The following is a 23,590-nucleotide window of genomic DNA, read 5'->3' on the forward strand; positions in this document are numbered from 1 at the left end:
TGATAATGATGTTGATGAGATTATTATATATAATTTAACTATCTTTTGTTTTATAATTTTTTTTGGTTTTTCATTTTTTGTTATTATAATATAGTTAGAAATATTTGGAATAATTCTTTACTATATGAAAGGATGAAAAACCACAAAATGCTTGCGGATTTAACAAATCAGATTTTAAAATTTACAAAATGTTATAGTATAAAAATCATGTGTATAATTAAATATATTGTTGAATACACAGTGTTTAATAAAAATGCACAGTAGACTTAAGACACCAATTTTTAAAATTATAAACAATTATTTATTTTTAAAGCATTTTATTGTATGTAGATAGCATGAGGCGACAAAAGGTTTTATTTTGAAATTTTTAGTATTGAATAAAGAAAAAATGTGCTATAACAAAGTAAAAATATTTTTAAGGTGCTATTCAACACATTTTAAATATTGTAATACTTTTTCAGAAATGTTTTGATAATTCCAAAAAAAAAAACCCATTTTATAAAATATTCATTTTGGTCCTTCTTTTTAAATTTAATTTTCAATATAATCAATCTATGTAATATTAAAAATGACACATCTTGTCAAATAAGCTCATTGTGCATATAGAATATTTTCAACTTGAAAACTTCCTTTCTAAGACTGTAAACATAGAATAACAAGACCAACATAGAAAACCCGTAACCCTTATAAAATATAGTAAAAAATTCCCCAATGTATTATAAAAAGGAAACTCTAATCAAAATAACTGAGATTTTTGTTTTTTTATTTTTTATTTTTGTAAAGAGAAATAACTTTTTACCTTTTTTACCTTTTGGCTTTTTCTTTTATAAAATGATAGTGTTAAATAAAATTTGTTATTTTGCATAACAAGAATATAATATGGTAGTGGTAAAACCAAAAAATGAATTTTATATAGAATAGGAAAGAAATCAAAAGAAAAACTTTAAAATTTTTCAAATATTTCCAACATTTCAAGTTAATTTTAAATTGAGGTGTAAAAATTTATGTTGGTTATGGTTTTATATGGTTTATGGTTTAAGTTTTTCTTTTTAACTTTTAACTATACATAAAATACATACATATGTGTACATATATTTAAAAAATGTATATTTAAATAAATTTTATAATAATATGTTATTTTATGTTTATCAACACTTAATTTTGTTTAGGAGTATGAGGTTAATAATGATGTGTTATTGTTTGTGTTTTTAAAGTTTAAAAGTTTGTCTATTTAATTACATATACATAATATGTTAATAATATAAAATAATATGTAAATTTTATATATCCAACTTGTATAGGACATTAAAGGAAACACAAGTTAAAATATAATAATGATGATAATGTTATTTTAACACAGATTTAACATAATATGTTTTGATATTTTGATAAAGTGAGGATGTTTTAATATCCTCGAAGTAATTTTAATTACATTGAATATTGTATGTACAGTGAAAACTTGCTTAACAGATATATTTTGATAAAATATAAAGTATATTTTTAATGGGTAATTAAATCAATCGGATAAATAAGAAATTAAACAAATATGTTATGAAAAAATATTACAAAGAGCGTCATTTTAGAAATTTGGTTTAAATTAGTTTTGTAAAATTGACAAAATATAATAATATAAGAGGAATTACTAGTAAAGAATTGTAAAATTATGTGTAAATGGCAATATTTTATTACGTTTCAATCCTATTATCACTTTCTTATAGTCAATTTTCAGTTTAAATTTGAGATTGGAGCTAAATTTTAAGCTTTAGCTTGCATAAGGATATGTAACAATAAAGGTTTTATTAAGGATATGCAATAATAAAGGCTCTTGTTTAATTGCAATCTTATAATTAATATTTGAAAAAACATTTATTTCATGTAATCAGTTTACCAATGTTAATTTCAAATGAATTTTACTGTACAAAATATTATTTAAATGTATATACAAATTTTTTGAAATATTTACATACATACATTTATATTTTTATGTACTATATAAACCATATATTTGTTATGTATAAATTTTGAATACAAAAAGAGAAAAGTATTAAACGATTTATTTGGAATCATAAAACAAGAAAACTATTTAACAGTATGTATAATTATTATGATGTGTGAAAATCTATGTTATTTTTTCTTAACATTTATTATTATTGTTACTGTTAAGTGAAAATTAAGTAATTATTATTAGATAAATTAAAATTTTATTATTATTATATGTATGTTATTTTTCCACATAATATTTAAAGTTTTATATGTAGCGTTGTTGGGGAAAATTTTATTATAACTATATTTTAGATTGTTTTATTTTTAACAGGAAACTATAATATGTATATTAGAGTAAATAAAGAGGAAATTTATACTTTTAGATATTTTAAAAAATATAACCCAAATATAGGATATAAATTATAAATATTATGATATATTATGTAGAACATTATTAGATAATGTAGAATAAAATTGCTGTATGTATATTTTGTTTATTATAATCAATGAACATAGTGTAATAAGTTTTACATACATTTTATATGTATGTTCATATAATTTGAAACTTTAAGTTATTTTATGAGATCATAATTTCATATGAGAATCCTTTCCTTGTGGGAATATTTTGATTAATTGAATAGAAAATTGATGTTAATAATTAAAATTATGTAAATAAATATTTTATTATAAGTGTGTTATAAATTTTATATAGAATAAATAAATAGAATTTGAGTATTTATTAAATATGGCAAAATTTATTTAAATTTAATTATATGTGATAATATAATTAAATTAATAAATTATTTAAAACTTATTTTAACAAAATATAATAGACAAAATTAATTAAGTTTTTATTGATTTAGAAATGTCAAAATAATTTAGAAATTTGTATTTAAAATGTATACGTAAAATTATATTAAGGTAATTTTGATTAACAGTTAAATATTGTAGTAATGAATGCAATCACGGTAGAAGGAATTTGATTTTTAATTTATTTAAAGTTTTAAAATTGAAAATGTTTAAAATGTAAAAGTATTTTTTTTTTAGAATTAATTAAATTTAATTATTGATGGTATTTGAAAAGTTGATTATTGCTCTTAAATTTTATGTATGACAAATGATTTTTGATGTTGTCATTGCTGTTTTCTGATTTTTATTAAAATTATTAATTTAATTATTGTTATATTATAAAGTTTTTATATAAATGTCAACAAAATATTAAAATGTTTAATATTTCTTAATAATATTCAAATGTATTTTAAAAAAAACATAAAATATGTGTATAGAAATTTTTATTTTCTGAACAAAACAAAAAAACAAAAAGAAAATTCTAAAAATTAATTTCACATAAAATTTTCAATAAACTTTTGAATTAAAGATGTTTTAATCGAATTTCAAAATAAGATTTAATTTTTATTAAAATTTTTGAATTTGAAGAATTAATTTTATTCATTATCAAATTTTATATGAATTAATTTGAAAATTTTATTTTGTTTTCAAAAAATAACTATAGGTTATGGTTTTTTGTTTTTAGGGCAGAATTTAAAAATTCAGAATTCCAGAGTTTTAAAGATCGCGATTCTATACAATAAGTAATTTTATTTTGCTTTTAAGGGAGGTATCCTAACCTTTTTTAAAAAAAATTTCTAATTGGTTAATTTTTGAATTTTGTGAAATTATTATTTGTTATATTACTGGTATACTTATATTATATTTGACTACTAAAATGTTATTTGAATTAATCATTAAACCATTTGTTTAAAAAAAAAATATAATATATTTTTTAATAGCATAATATAAAATATGAAATAAAATTTTTTTTTTTAATTTTTAATTAAGAAAAAAAAAATGTATTTTGTATCGAATCACATTTTTTTTTCTTAATTTCAAAATAATTTAAAAAATTTATTTGATTTTTTTTTTGTTTGCAATAAATTTTTTAAAACCAATTATAATATTAAATAGCGAAGATTTTAGGATTCATAAACATATAAAAAAAAATATATATTTTATGTATTTTTAAAAAATAATTTACGATAAATATATTTATTATATGATAGTGAAATATTTTTTAAATATATATATATTTAAATTAATAAATTTTTAAAAAGGATTCTTACCTTGGGGTGAAATAGCTGCTTCTGCCGCTGATTGTAAATGTGAATTAAAACCTAAAAGTGAAGAATTTCATCTAGAACTTTAATAATTCTTTATTTAAATAATTATAATTAATATAGAAATGAAATGATAGTTTATAATGAAAGAAACAAATACATTAATTGTTTATAGTACCTATGTATTAAGTATGTTTAAAATTATCGTCAATCGTTTATATAATAATTTATTAAATTTTATTTTATTTAATGAGCGGGGCGCGGCAAAGCGAAATCAAAAAAATTTTTATGTTTTGTCAATAATAAAAACTATTTATGTATGAATTAATTTTTTTAATTTGGTTCTTAGTAGTTTGTATATTTTCATTTATTGTGAAACGATTTTAATAAATAAAGATGGCAATTAAGCAAATTAACAAATTGTTTAACGCTAATTTTATTTTATAATTTTAAATTAAATGAATTGATTAATAACATTTTTAAAAAATAAGAAAAATTTTATATTTTATTGAAACAGTAGCGTATTATGAATTTTTGATTTAAAATTAAATCGAAATATTGTATTTGTATATTACGAATAAAATTTTATATTGATTGAATTTTCTATTAAAATAATATCTAAGTTGGTTCTAATAAATAAAAGCCCAGAACGTGATCGTGCATTTAGGTATTTTATTCGCTAAGTGAAGCAAGAATCCAATCGAAAAAATGAAATAATCATAAAAAAACGGAGAAATTTATTTTGAAAGTGAATAAAAAGCGAGATTAAAAAGCGAGATACACGGTTTGGCTGTTGAATTTTAATAAGGAATACAAGGTAATTTTAAGAGCTTATATGAATTATTTGACGTCTACAGAGAAAACTAAAACAATTCTGTTGAATTTTAAGATTCAAAAATTAAACAAAATTTAAAAAAAAAAGAAATCGCCAAATTTCTTCATTAACTTTTTTTTACCTGCTAATGTAGCTGGATCTAATGTTGCCATAGGAAAATTAAATGATGCAGGTGTCGCAAAAAATTTTGATTCATTTAAAAAAGGAGGTTGATGATGTGAGTGAATACTGTTTTCCATTTCGTCATCATTTGCTGAACTAAAATTACATAAGAAAAATGAAAAATATAAAAAAAAAAGTAAAATAAGGAATATTATAAGTTTATTTGGTGTCTTAGATTATGTTAATTTTTTGAAAACATATGTATATACAGCTGTTGTAAAGAACAAAATAAAAAATGCATTTAAAAGAAAAAAATATTTAAGTGAAACAACCAAAAAAAAAAATGTGAAAGGAAGTATTGAAAAACAAAAAAAAAATATCATTTTTATAACATTGTAAAAGGATATTCAAATATCCTTTATTGAATTTTTTCTTTGTTTTTGATTCTTCACATTTGAAATTTGATAACTATTTCCTATTTTAGTTTTTTTTTTCACATTAACTTTTAAAATTTTTGTCTTTTATATTTTATATACATTTGTAGTATAGTATTAAATGGTATCATAAAATATTTACCTTAAAGATCCTTTACCAATATCACCACTACTTGAACGATTTGCGTCATGTTCCCCTGTCGAATCGTTACTATGTTCATCTTGTATTGGATTATTATTTGAGCATACTAATTCCATTGGTTCTGATTTAACATCATCATTATTTAATCGGGTTGGTGGTGGTGAATGACTTAAACTATCTTTATCATTTGATGTTATACCATTTCCGGTTGGACCATTTCCTGTTATTATTTGAAAATTTTTTATTTAAGTTTTATATTGAATTTAATATTGAAAAAGGAAGAGTTTTTGTGTATAGATAATGTTAAAAAATAATAAAAAAATTTCTAAATGTTTGCACTTTTACCAAGAAAAATCTACATTACATTTTTATTGGAATTCTTATTATCCTTTTTTTTTATAAAAATTTTTTACTTAAATTTTTTAGAATACATATAAGATTAATTTAAATTATGTTTTGAATTTGAATTGTTGATCAATAAAGTTTATTAAAATATTTATGAGTTTGAAGTAGCGTCAATAAATTTTGAGGTATAATTCCCATTACCCTCCGAAATTATATAAAAAATTATTCTTTAAAATTATAAAAATTTAGCATACATAAAAAAAACTAAAATTAATTTACTTTACTTCAAAATAATTCATTAAACCACACAAAAACCAAAAAAAAAAAAGAATAAGCATTTTTCTACACCCCAAAATTAATAAAAATTTACCATCATTTATCTCACTTTTATCATCCTTTATTGGTGGCGTATTATTATTATTATGTTTTATTGTTGAATAATCAGCTGCTGTTATTTGATCTCTTGTTGTTGGATCTGGACTATTATTATTACTGCTAGAAATACCATTATCATTACTTGATCTATGTCTCTTTTGTCCACTGCTACCCATTATTTCATTTTCTGATTGTGATGAATTATGTCGATCACGATGTAATGCTGCTACAGCTGCTCTCCTTAATAATTGATTAACATTTGTTAATGGTGAATGATGCATATTTGCCAATGGATGTGCTGGTGGTGATACACCACAATTTGGGAATAATGGTGAATCATCTGGATGTGATATTTTATCAGAAAATGGATGTCGATGATTAATTGGTGTTCTTGGTGTTATATTATCAATTTCTCTATTACCAATATCACTTCTTCTACCAATATTATTATCAATACCACCAATACCACCAATTGAATTACAACCATCACGATTATTTTGACTACTATTGACAAGACCACTGCCAACACCACTTACACCACCTACATTTCCACCAACACTTGAACGTCCACTATCAACATTTCCAACACTGCCAACGCCACCACTAATACCATTACCATTGCCACTACCAATTCCACCAGAATTTGTAAGATTTGGTTCTAACTGTAATAATAATTATGTTGTTTTTCTTTAGTTTAGAAAATTTGGAACTTTAAATAATTAAAATTTAGAAAAACTATATTCAGGGTTCGCAAAAAAATTGTTTATTTGCTATAGAATTTTATTTTGAAAAATTTTACTTACATTTTGTGTTTCTTCTGCTTGCCTTTGTGTTAAACCGGAAACTCGAAGTACCTCAGCCGTTTTAAGGAATGAACTTAATGAACTTTGATGTACATTTACTTCACCATGATATATAAATTCGACTAAAGCATGTAAATCAGGATATGAGACATCCTGTAGTACAATAACTGGATGTTTACAAGGTGTACTCTGAAAAATAATGATTAACAAAAATTAATGCTAATTTTCAAATATATTAAATTTTTAATATATATATAGTACTATTTAATAATTAATTTTACGAAGTTAGAGGGCTCGGAAAGAAATTAATAGTAAGAATATTGTTGGATTTTTGGTAATTAATAAAAATTCTTGGTTAATTCTAATATAGCGAGCGTAAATTTATTAAATTAATATAGTTACGGTTGTATCCTATATGAAATTTCATTATAATATACAATATATTTTATTATCTTATAACAAATTTAAATCATCTTACGCAGATATATAGCTAATATAACATAATTAATTTGTTTATTATATAATTTTAATCATATATTATAAATCTAAAATAAGAATTTAAAGGGGCAGCAGTAGTAATAAGAAAATGACCATTTTTTTTTAAACAAATATTTTAAAAAATAAATATGTACGATTAAACGAGTATTATAAGTTATTTTGATATTATAATATGACTTATTTCTAGAAAAAAATATCTTATATGTATGAGTGTACATTAATGTTCCTTCTTATAAAATGTTCACTAAAAACTATATCTTATAATTTTATTGTGTACTTTAGTTAGAATTATACTATACATTATGTTATAAAAGAATTAAAACTCCGGAAATACTTTTAAAATAATAAAATGTTATGTTTATGCATATATGTATGCATATGTGTATAAAACAATTAAAATAAAAATTACTTTAAGAAATATATTTATTGTGTCCTGCTATAATAAAGTATGATTAATGAAAATAATAATAATTTTCAATTTTTGAGGTCATAATTGTATTATATATATGTACGTATGAATTTGTATAGGTACGTATAATATTATGAATATGAGAACTTCTTTATTTAAAAGATCTTTGAAGGTTATTATTGTAAAACTTTTATTTGAATCATTTTTACATTCGTATGTATGTATATGTACATGCATTTTTGTACTATACTGTTATATATACATATGTATACAGAAAGTGTTTATTAATATTATATATTCGAAGGTTTTTCTTGAAATAAGAAATTATTAATGCATCTGTGTAAACATAAGCATATAATAAAATTTTTGCGTATAAGAAATAAAAATAAAAGAAATATGCAGATATACTTACATACATATATATTATTTTGTGCCTTATATTCAACATTAAATTATAATACATAAATGTATATATATGTATAAGAGTTTCAATATTAAAAAATGTATTAGCATTGAGCAAGTTACATTTCTATGGTCAAAACTGATAGAACTTTCGAACCAGTAGTAAATCAAAAATATTCTGTTGGCATTATGAAAATATATCAAGTCGGGTTAGGGGTTTTTTGCTTGAAAACCATGAAATTACAAATAAATATTTAAAATTATTTTGTATTTTAAAATGGTTTTTTGTCATATATATTATGTTTATTTGAAATAATAGGCATACCGTACATATGTGATCGGGTTATTAAAAGAATCAATAATTATAATTTATTGCCCAGACCTCAAATCAGATAGTAATACTTTAGTTTATTATTTTGTTTTCATATTTCACAATAGCTTCAATAACTAATAACCTTCAAATATACATACATATTTACATATAAATGTATTGGAGAGCATAAAGCTTTTCGATTTTTTCAATGTTTTCAAATTTTTTAGTAACGTTTTCAAATCGGAATTCTCGCTTTTTAATTGGTTCTGTCATTTTTCCCATATAAGAGTACACATTTTCTCAAAAAAATTTTCCCATTTTTTCTCCAAATATTTTTAATTTTATTTTTTAAATATCGTTGACAACTTGTCACTGAATAAATACTGACTTGATTATTGAATGAATAATGACAAATTTTTTTACAGATTTTAGAAAAAAAGAGAAAAATTTGTTCTTAAGCCAAGAATTAAATTTTCCTAATACCTGATACTCACTCATTATCTTTCGTACTCGGCGAGTAAAAAAGTGATTATTCAAATCAAGATCTAAATTTTATTCTATAAACTTGAGTAGTTTTTGTAATAAATAATAAGAGAACGTGTTTTGAAAATGTAAAATTTTTTTTTTTCACAGTTTTTATAAAAAACTGTTTGTTTGTTCTTATAATTAATTTTTAATATTATTGCATAAGAATTTTGTTATTTGAATTTAATAATTTATTGTATAAAAATTTCAGTTTTTTGTCTGAAAATTTATATGCGTATCATCAGAGGCAGATGCCTAAAGTTTTAAATTTTAATTTAAACATTTGTAATTTGAATGATATATGCAACTTCTTAGAAGGCATATTAAGATAATTTTATTATCTTAATATTCAAACTTTAGCAATTCGAAATCTTTGCTCAGTTCAATTCAATTCTATTCAAACTAAAAATAAATTAATGAAATTAACAATCAATATTATAATAGTATTGCTTATATTGTTTCTTATGGGATGAATATATAATTTATGTTTCTTTTTCAATATTGGTTTTTATATAAAATTAATTTGAAAAAAAAAAAAATGTAGTATTACACAAACACACACATTAATGCATTATTTTCGAGGACATGAATATTAACTTATAACATTTTTACTGTAAGTATTTCGTTTTCCATTCTTAAGGTTACCACACATATTATTATGTATATTTGTATATAAAAAAATATGCGAACATAATATATGTATGTATGTATTATAAACACATCAAATGCACATGAATTAATTGTGTAATAAATCTGTGTATAAGTGTGTGTTCAATACTTACACACACATACATTCTTTTACTTCTATAATAATTTTGAGTATTTCTTACAAAATACCAAATATAAAGTTAAAAGAAAAAAAAATATGAAAAAATAATGGGAAAAAAAAGTCTCCAAATTGCAATGTGAAATCATTATTTTTTTATATTTTGCAATTTTTGGATTATTGTTAAGTTGATTGTTTGCTTTATAAGTTAGTTTGTGCTGGCTAAAAAAAAAACGTTTAACTTTAAATATAAGAAAAAATTAAAAAAGAAAATGGAAAAAAAACCAAAACAGCGTTGCATCGAAAAATGATACAAAAAATAGTGAAATTTTCTGTTTTTGTTTTTTATTTTAATTTTTATGGCCTCTATTGTCTGTCTGGTTTTAGCCTTTTTTTTGCATTTGCTTTTACCATTTGCAATTCTTTTTTTTTTGCTTTCTGCTTTTTGGTTTTATTACCAAATTTAATGATATTGAAAGTAGGTTATTTCAAGCTGATATTTTTTCAAGGAAAAAGGAAACTTATATGCACGACAACAAAATTTTTTTGGTTTTGAAAATGGCAACAACAATGGCAACATAAAGGCAATAATGAAGCAAAAAAAAAAAAAAACAAGAAAAAAAATGAAAATTTTTTTTTTTTCATGAAATTTTAAGACTAAGAAATTAAAGTTGATTTTTTTATTGTGTGTGTTTGAATTTTATTTTTTTTTTTTTATATTTTTATTATTATACATAATGTTTATATATCATTATGTGTTCATTATTTTTTTTGGTACTACATGCATGCATAAATGTGTAATTATTCCAGCGCATAAGTAAGTAAGAGTAAGGGAGAGTGTGTAATGTATGAAATGCCAATACAGGATCTATGTTTTTTTTTTTTTGGTGTCTTCGTTGTTTTTTGTCATCTTTTATTGCAAAATAACTGCGAATTTGTTAAATATATTATGTGGGATATTCAAACCCAGAAATTTCTAGAAATTTCAAGATATTTCATCCTTTTTTTTATATAATTTTAATGCATTTTTTATCAAAAATTTTTTTCATATATAAAAAAAAATATTTTTATAAACGCCATCTTAAAGTAATATAATGTTAATGTTAATTTAAGATTCGATTAAGGGCGATTGAAAAATTATAAAAGTCAAAAATTTCTTGAAATTCAATAATATTAAAAGCTGTTGGCATTGTATTCAATTAAGTGTTAATATAAATTAATAATAGTTAAAAAAAATATGCATTGAGAATTTTAATTTTGTGTATTTTTGCATTTATACACACATTACTTAATATAAATATAATAAAAAAAACAAACTACGAGCGTACAAGTTAAAAAATAGAATCGATGTTTTAATCATTCTGGAAAAAATTGAGTATGATAATAAAATGCAACAAGTGAAAAATAACCTGTTCCTGTCTTATTCTGTATACTATATAGCATAAATGGAAAATACTTCAGCTTAGATTGCAGATTTCAAATCGAATAGAGGCAAGGGTCTCTAAGAGAATTAAAAGGAAACACCCCAATATTGAGGAAATCCTGTCCGATACAATTGCGATGTTACAGACAAGCCAATACCGGGTAGTCGCGAAAAATATGTTAAACAATTATTAAATTATTAAAATAATTTATTTTAAGTGTTAATTTTAATTATTTGCAAAAGATCGGAAAGAAAAATATCGTATCGAAAATGTTATGTAATCAACCCATAATTTTTGTTTTATGTTGTAAGGCCTTCTGTATACTCATATATATTTGCTAATCCTTGTTTTTTCGAGAAAATAAGATATTTTAAATTGTTAAACGGAAATAATAAAAATGAAAAAAAAACAAATAGCTACATATGAACCAAGATGAGTGACAAATTTGTTTTTTGGAAATGACATAAAAATGACATTTTGAAATGTCATGCAACAATTATATTTCCATTTTATTCTTATTTATTTTTAATTAAAATAAAAAATATTAGAGATAAAAATATGATATTTAGTATGTGATTGAAAAAGGCTGAACAAAATGCAATGATTATACTTTCCGTTTTCAACAAAATCTTTTAATTTTAATATGATTGCTTTGAACACGATCTATATGTAAGTTAGTGAATGTGGAATGCATTTGACCTACATTTTATGTTCGTTAGTATTGACGTTTTTATATTTATTAATATTTTTCTCTGGTTTTTTTTTTTTTCTTAAAATTCCCTATATTGATAAATAAAGTAAAATTATTTTGTATAATTTTTGAAAAATATTATTTAGGTTTATTTTGTTTTTTTCATCTTCTATATTTTTTCTTCATTTATATAGTATGTAGTTTTCTTTTTCGGATAATTTCGGTTGCGTGAAAGCAAAACATTTTTTTTTTTTCAACATTTTTATATTATATTGTATATATACTAATGATGGTCGGAATAATGATAATGATTGTATAGTGATGGAAATGAAAAAGAAAGAAAATAAATAATAAAACGAAAAAAAAAATATTTTTGTAAAAAAAGTGAAACTGAATTTTTTCAATGGAAATTATTAAAAAACAAATTGGCAAAATAATACGAAAAAAATAAGAAGAGAAAATTTATAAAAAGTATAAGATTATTTAAAAAAAAAAAGTATGTACTAACAAAATGTGATGATAAATTTTGATTGCAAGATGCAAGAGAAGAAAGGAAATAATGCAAAAAAAAAAAAAAATGAAACAAAAAAAGAGAAAATAAAAATTGAAAAACGCAAAACAAAATCAAAAGAATTATAGCTAAAAACGGTAGCAAAATAGTAGCAAAACAGCAAAAGGGAAACGGCAGCAACAGCAGCAATAGCAACAGTAAAACATCAATAATTACAAAAACAAAAACATATAAGAACATGAAACAATTTAATGGATTCAGTATTTTCTTCATTAAAATTTTGTGTTGTTGTTGTTGTTGCAGTGCTTAAATTTAGCGTAGGTTTTGTTACGAAAAAAAAATATGTTCATTTTTCGTTACTTTTACAATTGAATTTTTTTTTTTTTTGTTGCATTTTTATATTTAATTTTTTTATTTTTTGTTTTTTAGGCAACCTAAAAAACGATACAAATAAATTTTTTTTATATACGAGTACATGTGTTGTTGAATAACATAACCTCAATATTTTTTTTTATTATTAATAAAAATACTAAAAACAAAACAAGAAAAACAAACAGAACAAAAATATTCATTTTCTTTCACCAAAGTCCGGATGCAATTTTTATTTCTATTTTTATATTTTAAATTTTTCAATATTGTATTTTATATAGACACATGTACATTAATTTACATTAATATTACATATCCATAAATATAATAAAATATATTTTTTAGTACAGATTTTTAGTACCCACTTATTATTTTCATCTCTTTTGTATTGTATACACGTTACATTTGGGATACATTATTTGGCCATACATACACATACATAAATATAGTTGACTTATTTTCAAGATTCAAATCTATTTAAGAAAATATATTTATTTATACATATAATTATTTAAATATGACTTAGTTTGTATATTAAAAAATTTTAATTTTTTCGCAATTTAGGTAACAAAAAAAAAGGAATTGAATTTATTTAATAGCGATGAAAAAGAGAAAATTTATAAGAATTTTGACAATATATTTTAAATTGTTGAATTGATTTTGAAATTTTGATGTCTAAAATTTATTATTATGTATTAATAATATGTTACAATTGTATGAACATCTTAATTTCAAAAATGGTCCGTATGCAACAATAATAATATTAATTAAATTCTAAGGAAAAATATTATAAAATTTTGTATTATATTTAATTAAAATATTTTATTTTAAAATCATTATTGATGATATTTATTATATAAAATTAGTTTAACGGGTTATTTTTGTATGTATTGAAAACTGTATTGATTATCCTTCACGGAGATGCGTAAAAACTTTAAAGGCACTTGCAAAAACTTTGCTTTATTTACAAAAATGACATAGAATAAATTACGATTAAAATATTTAATTATTTAAGTTTTGAGAAAATTTTTTTTAAAAACAAAAACGAACTTATGTGAAACCAGAGTGAAAAGAAGAGTAAACTAAGTATTTTAAAAATATAGAATAATTCTTTAGGTCCTTACAGCTCTATTGAACATAATAATTAATTCTTGCAAATATGTATGATAGGCCACTAATGTGCTGAGTACCTCCTATGTTTATTTTTACAAAAATACGAATCTGTAAAATTTTTTTTTTGCTTCTGTTTATCGAATCTGTGAAGGAGACTTTAATTTCTGAAAACAACTTTTGGAAATGAAACAAAAACTTAAATACGAAACATTTATAACAAATGCATTTAAATGTTAAGAATAGCGTGGGGATGCATGTAACTTAAAACACGTTTGTATACTTATATTTATTGTATATATATAATATATACATTTGTATATAAATTCATGATATGTGATAAACCATTACAAATTTTATGGTCTATCTATATACGTTGCCTTATTAATCCGCAAAGATAAAAAAAAACACAAAAATTACAAGTGATCATTCCTCTTTATTCTCTACAACGTTTGATCATTAAAGAAAACAAAAAAATTGCCAAGAAAAAATAATGAAGAAAAATAAAAAAAAAAAGAAAACCCAAAAACTCAAATATCACCATTCACAATGAAATCATCTTTTTTGAATGCCATAGAAACGCGAAACAATTGCAAATGGAATTGTGTGAAATTGGAAATAATTGAGAAGAATGCAGAAAGTTACAAATGAAATGGAGGCTACAGGCCATGTTATATACATATATGAAGATACATACATATGTATGTAGTATAAAGCATGTTAAATGTAAGACAAACAAGAAAGACAAAAAATGAAAAATAACTAAAAACTTGAAATTAAATGTAAAATGAAATGTAAAAATTGCAAAGGAAAATTAATAACAATATTATATGAAGGGATGACCTAATTTTATCATCATTTATACACTTATGCATTTTTGTGCGAGTGTATGATGCATCACGCATCAACACACATACACATCTATACTTATTTAGTTATATATGTATGTGTGGTGTGTATTTTATTTGATGTAATCAATTTATTTTTGTATTATTTTATTGATGTTTTTGCATGATGTTGCTGTTATTTTTGTTTTTTTGTTACTTTCATTTTATGCATGATGCTTCTTTGTAATTGTGAATTTAGAAATTTTATAATTTTTATATGATTTTTTTTCTCTTATATTTAAATTCATTAAAAACGTTTTTATTTCAATTTAATTTTTAAAATTTGGGACACAATATACATTCAAAAAAAAAAAAAATATATAGAAAAGATAAAATTTAAAAAAAAAAAAAGAAATTTAAATTGAAAAAAATTGAAAATTTTTTTTAAATGGAATTTTATTTATGGGTGTATTGAAAATGTATAAAAGTAAAATAAAAAGAAGAAAAACGTAAAAAAAAATAACTTTATTACATATTGTTCTATAAATGTAATTTAAGTGTTCATTTAAATAAAAAATTTGTATTAATTTAAAATAATAAAAAAATATTTTTTGTTCTTCTTTTTTAATGTAAGTCGGCCAGCATAAATATTATAGTGGTTAATGCTTTAAGTGTTAGTTTTTATTTTAAAATTTTCTTCAAAATAAAATATTTTTAATCTTGTTTTTATAAGATTTTTCAATATTGTATTGATTTAGTCGTTCTAAGCTCTAATACATTGCGTATGCTACATACATTAATTAATTAACAATAAAACAAATTTGTGAGTTTTTAAAAAATTCAATAATATTTTTAAATATTGTGCATATGAAATGAATAAAAAGAAAACCATTTATTATTGGCATAATTATGTCAACAATTAGAAATATTATGTTAAATATCAATTTTGCTTGCCAATTTTAATTGTATATATGTAAATTTTTTCGTTAATTTTATATGGAATTCTATATGGAATCTTATAAATTCCAGGGATTTTAATATTTCTATAACATATAATTAAAATTTTTAACAGCTTTCAGTTTTACACATATTTCGAATTTATTTACATAACATATAAGGTAAAAAATATTATCATTTTTTTTTCAAAAACATTCACGTATACGAAAATATGAAAATGTGTAAACAAAAATTAAATCCGCACTTCTAAACATAACTATTGTCTGTTCTTGAATTTAAATCGAATTATTTACGTTACTCCTGAAAGGAAATATTGTTATATGTATTAAGGGGTAGAGGAATATTTAAAAAAAAAATTAAAGCGGCTATACAGCCATTTTTTCTATATAGCTCTAGCTCTAACGGTAATAGCAGCGACAATTTTTACATTAAAGAGAATGCATAATTATTTGCTATATTTTATAAATTTTTTAATTAAAACTGAACCCAAAAATTATTAAATAAATTTAATTAAAAAAAAAAAAATTAATTTACTTTAAATTTTTCAATTATTTTTAATTCAATAATTTGCTTAAAAAACCCCAAAAAAGAATGAAATGAGAAAAAATAAAGGGCAAAAAAAAAATTTTTTTAAATAAATTCACCTACTTAATTTACTTATTAACATTAAATTTAGTTCTAATTATTTGGAATAAAAAATAAAAAAAATATGAGAAAAACAGAAAAATAATTGAATGATAGTGTAATAGAGAGTTTTCTGTAAAATTATTTTTATTTTTGTGTTAAGGATTCATTTCAAAAGCAAAAAAAAAATCTAGAAACAATTTAAGATTTTAAATACGGTTTTTCATAATTTTAAAAAATTATGAAAAACCGTCTTGAATATACAAAAACAAAAAATGTTAAATGAAAGTGTTAAAACAAAAAAGAGCAAAAATATTAAATGAAGAGATAAAAATAAAAAAAATAAAAATTAAAACAAAAAAACAATAAGAGTGCAACTAAAATTCTTTTATTTTTGTACATTTTTGTTAATAAATAAATTTTGCATTAACCCCTCTCTCTCTCTGTCTATTTTTTTTTTCATTTTCTTAAGGAACTAGGTTAGGTTTTATATTTTAAAAACTATACAATTTAAATTAATGGTATAGTTAGTTGAGTAGGTCGGTTAATTGTTGGTATAATTATAGGGTGATGATGGTATAGTTAGCGGTGATAATAATAGTAGGTTTAATAGTCTACAAGGAGGAGGTCAGTCAAGAAAAATAGATTTTTCATTTCAAAAAGAGAAAAAGCATAATTTTTTCATTATATACACGAAAAATAATTTAGTGATGATCTACATTCCAAGTGACCCTCTCCATATTTTATAGTTAAATATAGTTTCTATTATTTTATTTAGGCTTATTTGCTTATGATTTTTTTATATCGTTTTTGGGCACAAATATTTTCTATATTTTAAGAAGAATTGAATGCCCTTCTCGTTTTACCTCAGCTCTAAAACTAACAAGATTTATTTTTGTATATTTTTTTTCTGTTTTGATGTTGACCTCTTCTATCGTCTCATCGTCCTGTTTTTAGGCTCTATATAATATATATATATATATAGAGATAGAGATAAAAAGAATTTATTCATTTAATTTGTGAAAGTTATTTAATTTAGCGATTTATTTTCAATGTTGTTTTTTTTCCATTCTTTAGAATTTAAGTTGCTTTTTTTAGGTTTAAACTAAAAAAAAAAGTTTTTTTTTTATATAAAAGGATTTTGTGTCCAAGGAAGAGAAGAGAGCAGAAGACGAAGAAAAGATTCCTTTTTTTTTGAAAATTTTTATTTTATCTAGTTGTTCGCTTTTTTTGTACAAATTTTCTTGTTTTTTTTTTTTTTTTTGTGAAATTTGAAGGAAACGCGGAAAAAAGCACAAGAAAATAAATAGAAAATATAGAAGATTTTTCTTTTCTGTTATATTTTTTTTTCCAAACAAATATTGCATAATAGGCATAATAAAGAATGAAAATGCAATTGTTATTTTTATATTTTTTTTATTTATTTTTTTATTTTTTTTTTTTGGAATATTATTGTGTGTGCATTTTTTTTTTAAACTAAACATGAATAATTAATTGACTGCAGCATTATTTTAATTAGTTTTTGAACTCTGCAGTAGTCAGACTATATATATATAGTCCCAAAACTTAAGAAAGAGATAGAGCAAATAAAAGAAAAAAAAAAAAAAACAAAAATAAACAAGAAGAATAAAATTCGCGAATTGAGTTTTTATTTTCATTTTATAAGAAAAACAAAATATATTAAAAAGTAAAATAAAAATCAAAAAATAGAATAGAAAAAGCAGAAAAATAAAAAATGAAATTGCAATGGGTATATGCTAGGGCACTCGCAATATTATGGGAACAAGCACAACACATACAAATAGATAAACAAACACACATACAAAGAAAAAAAATTTTAATTTTTTTTCGGATTTTGTTTTTGTCATTATTTTATTTTATTATTTAGCAACAAATTGCAAAATACTATATAAAGAAAGAAAAACCTGCAGTAAATTTTGCAACATAAGTTTTTCTCTTTTTGTTTTTCTTTTTTTTTTATAAATTTCTTCCTCTATATGTTTATACAATTTTAGAACTATTTTTAATATTACATTAATTTAATATAAATTGGGGCAATTATGGGATTAATGAAATTTTTGCCATATTATTACATTATCGCAATTCAAAATTGAAATTCCAAGAAAATAAATGTAGAACAAACAAAAAAATTAGTTTGAAAGCTTACTTTCTTTACGCTTTTTTAAGAACCTATATATGATTTTTGAAGAACCTATATGTTCTTTAAGAAAAAATTGGTGGTGGTTTTCAAAAAATTTTGTGATTCTGTTTGCGATCTGAAAACTATTGAGCTCTTAAAACAGAATAAAATTGTTAAAAATTCTCAATATTTTTTCAACGGTATTCTACATATTAACAAATTGAGGGACCTCCAGTTTTGACATTGAAAGTCATGGATAAGAAAGGTATCCATTTAAATAAGACAAGTTTTTTGTTTTACAATGGTACACAATACTATGATTACCCGTGTACGCGTATTAAAAATAAGTAGCTATTTGAGGTCTATTGGCTTCTTTTGTTCTTCAAAAATTTCTTCAACAATAGACAGATATGAGTAACGGACACCTCTTTTTTTTATTTTGCTAAAAATTGGAAACTTTAAGTAATTGTAAATTTCATATAACCTACTTAAAATTTTAGTAAATTGGTAATTTAAGAAATTTTCACAAGGTTCAATAACGTTTGTTGAATAGTGATTTTAACAAAAGTGAAAAATTCTTTAAAGCCCATACCAAACTAAGTCAATCTCAAGGCCATTAACAACTTCCTATGATCGCTATTCATTTTAATATTTTCATATTTTAAACCATATTAATTGTATATTTGCTGATCTGCATGCAAGCTGTGCAAAATTGTGAAGATTTTACAGCTGTTAAACTTTTGTTTAAATATTTTTATGTTATTTTGCTAATTTTAAATTTTGTTCCTCTCTTATATTTGGTTTATTCTTTTTTATTTGACTCAAATGCTCTTCATTTTTAATTTCTTTTTTTTTTTGGATTTTATTGTGGATTGTATAAAAATTAATTTCAAAATAGTATGGAGTACAATACGAGTATTTAATACAACAAAGTGTTATATAGTTCACCTTTTATATAAGTAATTTTTTATAAATTATGAAATATTTTCAAAGAAATAAGTGAAAAATTTTACTTTAATCCTTGTTAATTTTTTTATATTTTTGTTATTATTTTTTTTTCTGTGGTTAACTTAAATTTTAAATAAGTGTATAATTCATATTTATGGGTACATTTTATAATAAAAGATTTTGAAATATTGTAAAACATTGAATTGAAAATTTTTTATATACGAGGGGGCGGTATTTCTTCATTAAAGGTCAAAAATATTACATACACAAGATATTCAGCACCACCACAAGTTTTTTTATATTTTAACAAATATTTTTTTGAAAATTCAATAAATTATTACAAAAAATATAATAATTTATAATATTTAACAATATAGCTATTAAATAAGAAAAAATTTTAATAAATTGTGAAAAGAATTTTCTAATTCAAAAATAAGAGATTAAATTACTGATAAGACAATAATAAAATATCATTATTACATTTTTCACTCAACTCATATTTAATTTTACTCAAACTTAATTGAGAATTTAAGCTATTACCATCTCAAACTTAAATACATTTTGTATGATATAGTTTGTATTACAAAATGTTGCTATTGCTTATTCAAACTTATATCTATATCATACATAATCCTAAATGTATGCAATATATTTGAATAAAATTAGAAATAATGTTACGTTCATCTATTTAATACAAACAGTTATTCAAAATTATTTTATAAATAAAGTGAAAATTTAAAAAAAAAAATTCTGTATAATAAATAAAAATCGCATGAATTGTTATAATAATTATTAAAATTATAACAAAAATATTGTTAGCAAAATATTTGAAATTTATTTTTAATAAAAAGTTTTATGAAATCCTTCTTTATATTTATTAGAATTATGTTCTCGAATATTTTGCTATATATTTTATACACGTATATTATGTATATTTTCCTTAATATATAAGGAACCCTAATATTGTTAAATCATTGCATTTTTAAAATTCATAATTTTTAAATACAAAGCAATAAAGTACAAGTAATGTAAAATTTTTATTAAAGAAAAGTTTTTTTGAAATTCATATTTGAATTCTATATTTTACTCTAATATACATGTAAGTTAACAATGATATATAACGAGTATATTATTGAAAGAGTTTAAGTTTTATTTAAAATATTATTAATATTTTTTCAAAGTTTCTTTTTATAACATCAAAATAAGAAATAAAAGTAAAGTTTTTCTTTTATTTCGAAATGCAATAATTTTTTTCTTCTTCTTTTGTTACTTATTTTAAACTCCCAATGTGTATATTATTTTCTAAATTAACAAAACAACAAAAAATATATACACATACACACACACACACACACACACACACATCATGAAAATCATAAACAAAAAATATATGATTTTAGAGGAAAGAAGCAAAACATAAATAAAAAGAAAAAAGGAAAATAGTTTCCGTTTTCCATGAAAAGTCGTTAATGAAATATTTTTGCAATAAAAGAAAAATGCATAAAGGGAGAAATGCAAAAAGAAAAAAAAATGCGGTGTATAGATAAAAAAATTTTTTTTTTGCTGACATGAGGGATGGTGTAACAAGAGTAGAGTGCAGCGATGAAAATTATATGAAAATTTTCGAAAAGTCAAAAAGTTTTTCTATCTTATATGTGATTGTTATTTTTTTTTCGCGTTTTTTGTTGTTTAACTTCTTTTCTTTAACTTTTGAATTTCTTTTATGATTTTTGTTTTTAAAAAAATTTTGCTCTTCCTTTTTACCAATATGACATTGTAGTCTAATGTAACTATTTAGAACATAAAAATGAAAGCAATTTTGAATAATGCATTCATTTCAGACCTTTGTCAATATTGAATGAGTTGGAGGAAGATATTTTCAAAAACGGATTAAAATAACACGGAAACATTGGAGTGAAAATGTCATAGTTTTTTTTAATAGTGTTAGACGTACAGTAAATAATACAAAGAGATTTCATTCCTAAATGAAAATGTGAAGATATTAGACGAAATTTCTCTCTCATTTAAAATAAATAGAAATTTATTTTATTTTTTTATCCGAATTTTTCGAAGATGCAACAAAATTTCAATGTTATCGATGAATTTAGTAAGAAAAACAAAAATTATTTTATATTTTATTTTTTTTCCATGGTGTAGAGCAAGTTTAATTAATTTTTGTTTTAAAAAATTATTAAAATAATTTAGGACTATAGATCATACATTTTATTGAATTTTCGATTGTTAAGGAAATTACGAATTACCAAAAGTGAAAAAATTTCACGCTAATTGAATCTAAATTCTGTGGAAATTAGCCAAATCCCGATATCAAAAATTTTGCAAATCCTGATAAGATATCGGGCTCTGTAATTTTGTAAAATTGATTAGTTAGGATTGTCTAGTTATTGTTTGAACAATCTTTAATATTTTTATTTCTTGATTTACTCATGGAGTATTGATAAAGCAAACATTGATTCTTTAGCGTTTCATTTTTATCACTAACTCAAGTTGGCCAAAAAGTCGCTTATCGGGTTTTGGAAATTTTTAGAGAATTAATCTTATAAATAATTATAAATAATCTTGAAGCTTTCTTTCAGCTCCGCAAAGAACCTTTGCTTTTTAATCAATAAAAAAAATTAGAAAATTTGAAAAAAATTTAACAAATTTTTCATGGTTCAAAAATTTTTTGCAAAAATATTTTAAGATCAAAAGAAAATTGATGGGTAAGGTAAAAAAAAAAAAAGTATAAACAAATAATCTTTAATAAAAATATGAAATAAGTCTCAAATATTATAGAAAGTTTTTTAAACAATTATTTTTTCGGTTACAATAATTTTGGTTTGTTTTTGTTTTTTTTGTGAACTGAAGGAATTCATTGAGGAATTTCGCTCTATTTTATATTGAAATTTATCAAAAATATTATTTGAAGCATAATAAGTATGTGCGTTTATTACTGCACCACAAAAAGCGTTATTATTACTTTGTACAAGTAGAAAAAAAAAAGAAAACTATAAAAGTTACTTTGACTTTATTTCATCTTTTCTTTTAATGTATATGTGTGTATACTTGCTCGTATTATATAACTTGTTAAAAGCAAAGCAACAAAGACAAATAGGCAAAGAATAGTTCCCATATATTTCTTTTATATGGGATGAAAATGTTTGTTTTTTACCTACCACCCTTTATTCATTTAATATATGAGTTCATTTCTTTGTACAAAAAAAAAAAAAGGAAAAAAAGAGAAAAAAAAAGTGAAACTTTTTATTTTTAACCCTTTGATATTTTAAAGTTTTTCAAAGTTTTTTTTTGTTTTTGTTCTCGTTTTTAACTTTTTATTATTGTTGTTTTAATAGTATTTGGGTGATTTAGGAATGTTCGTATTTTAATTTTGTTTTATGTAAGTTTGTATTGGTTATGTGCCATTCCTTTTTAAATTCTTTGATATAATTTTATTTTTAGTTTTTGCTTAATCATAAATCGCGATGACGGTTATAATTTTAATAATGATGATGAGGCAAAAATATACAAGAAAAAAAAAATTCGTACAATAAAAGAACCTTTTTCCCTTTTCTGTATTTTTTTAATTTTGTTTTAATGTTATAGTTATTATCTTTCAATAAATTCTAAGTTTCCCTTTAGAGAAATATGAAAATATTATAAATAAAAGAATAGCGATTTTGTTTGAAAGAAATTTTTAAATCGTTTAGAAATTTATAAAAAAAAAAAAACGAAAATTTTATTTTTGGTGCGCCTTCAGGTATGCAATTTTAATTAAAATTTTATTAAAAGCATAAATTTTTTGAAATTTTTTTTTTATTACAAAATAAAATTTAGTAAAATTAAGAATTAATAAAATTGACATAAGCTTTAATAACATTTTAGGATAAATTTTAAAATATAAGCATGTCTTTATTAAATTTTGTGTTTTTTTCTTTTTTGGTTTGAA

The 23,590-nt window shown here is 21.4% G+C and overlaps 1 protein-coding gene across 5 annotated transcripts in view; it reads right to left on the bottom strand.

Annotated features, from left to right (window-relative positions):
• The window catches only part of LOC129613111 (broad-complex core protein isoforms 1/2/3/4/5), a 160,081-nt gene that overhangs the window by 43,230 nt on the left and 93,261 nt on the right, over window positions 1–23,590 (bottom strand). For 3 of the 5 annotated variants that reach the window (XM_055527044.1, XM_055527041.1, XM_055527045.1), the window contains exons 3-7: window positions 7,134–7,322; window positions 6,326–6,992; window positions 5,611–5,830; window positions 5,054–5,190; window positions 4,104–4,154 (exon numbers count right to left, since the gene is read on the bottom strand). In XM_055527044.1, the coding sequence (XP_055383019.1) occupies window positions 4,104–4,154; window positions 5,054–5,190; window positions 5,611–5,830; window positions 6,326–6,992; window positions 7,134–7,322 (1,264 nt within the window). The remainder of the gene's footprint in view (window positions 1–4,103; window positions 4,155–5,053; window positions 5,191–5,610; window positions 5,831–6,325; window positions 6,993–7,133; window positions 7,323–23,590) is intronic. The other 2 variants (XM_055527043.1, XM_055527046.1) reach the window with 1 other exon arrangement.

Source organism: Condylostylus longicornis, unplaced genomic scaffold, assembly GCF_029603195.1.
Source record: "Condylostylus longicornis isolate FDR11 unplaced genomic scaffold, ASM2960319v2 ptg000081l, whole genome shotgun sequence".
Taxonomy (NCBI): Eukaryota; Metazoa; Arthropoda; class Insecta; order Diptera; family Dolichopodidae; genus Condylostylus; species Condylostylus longicornis.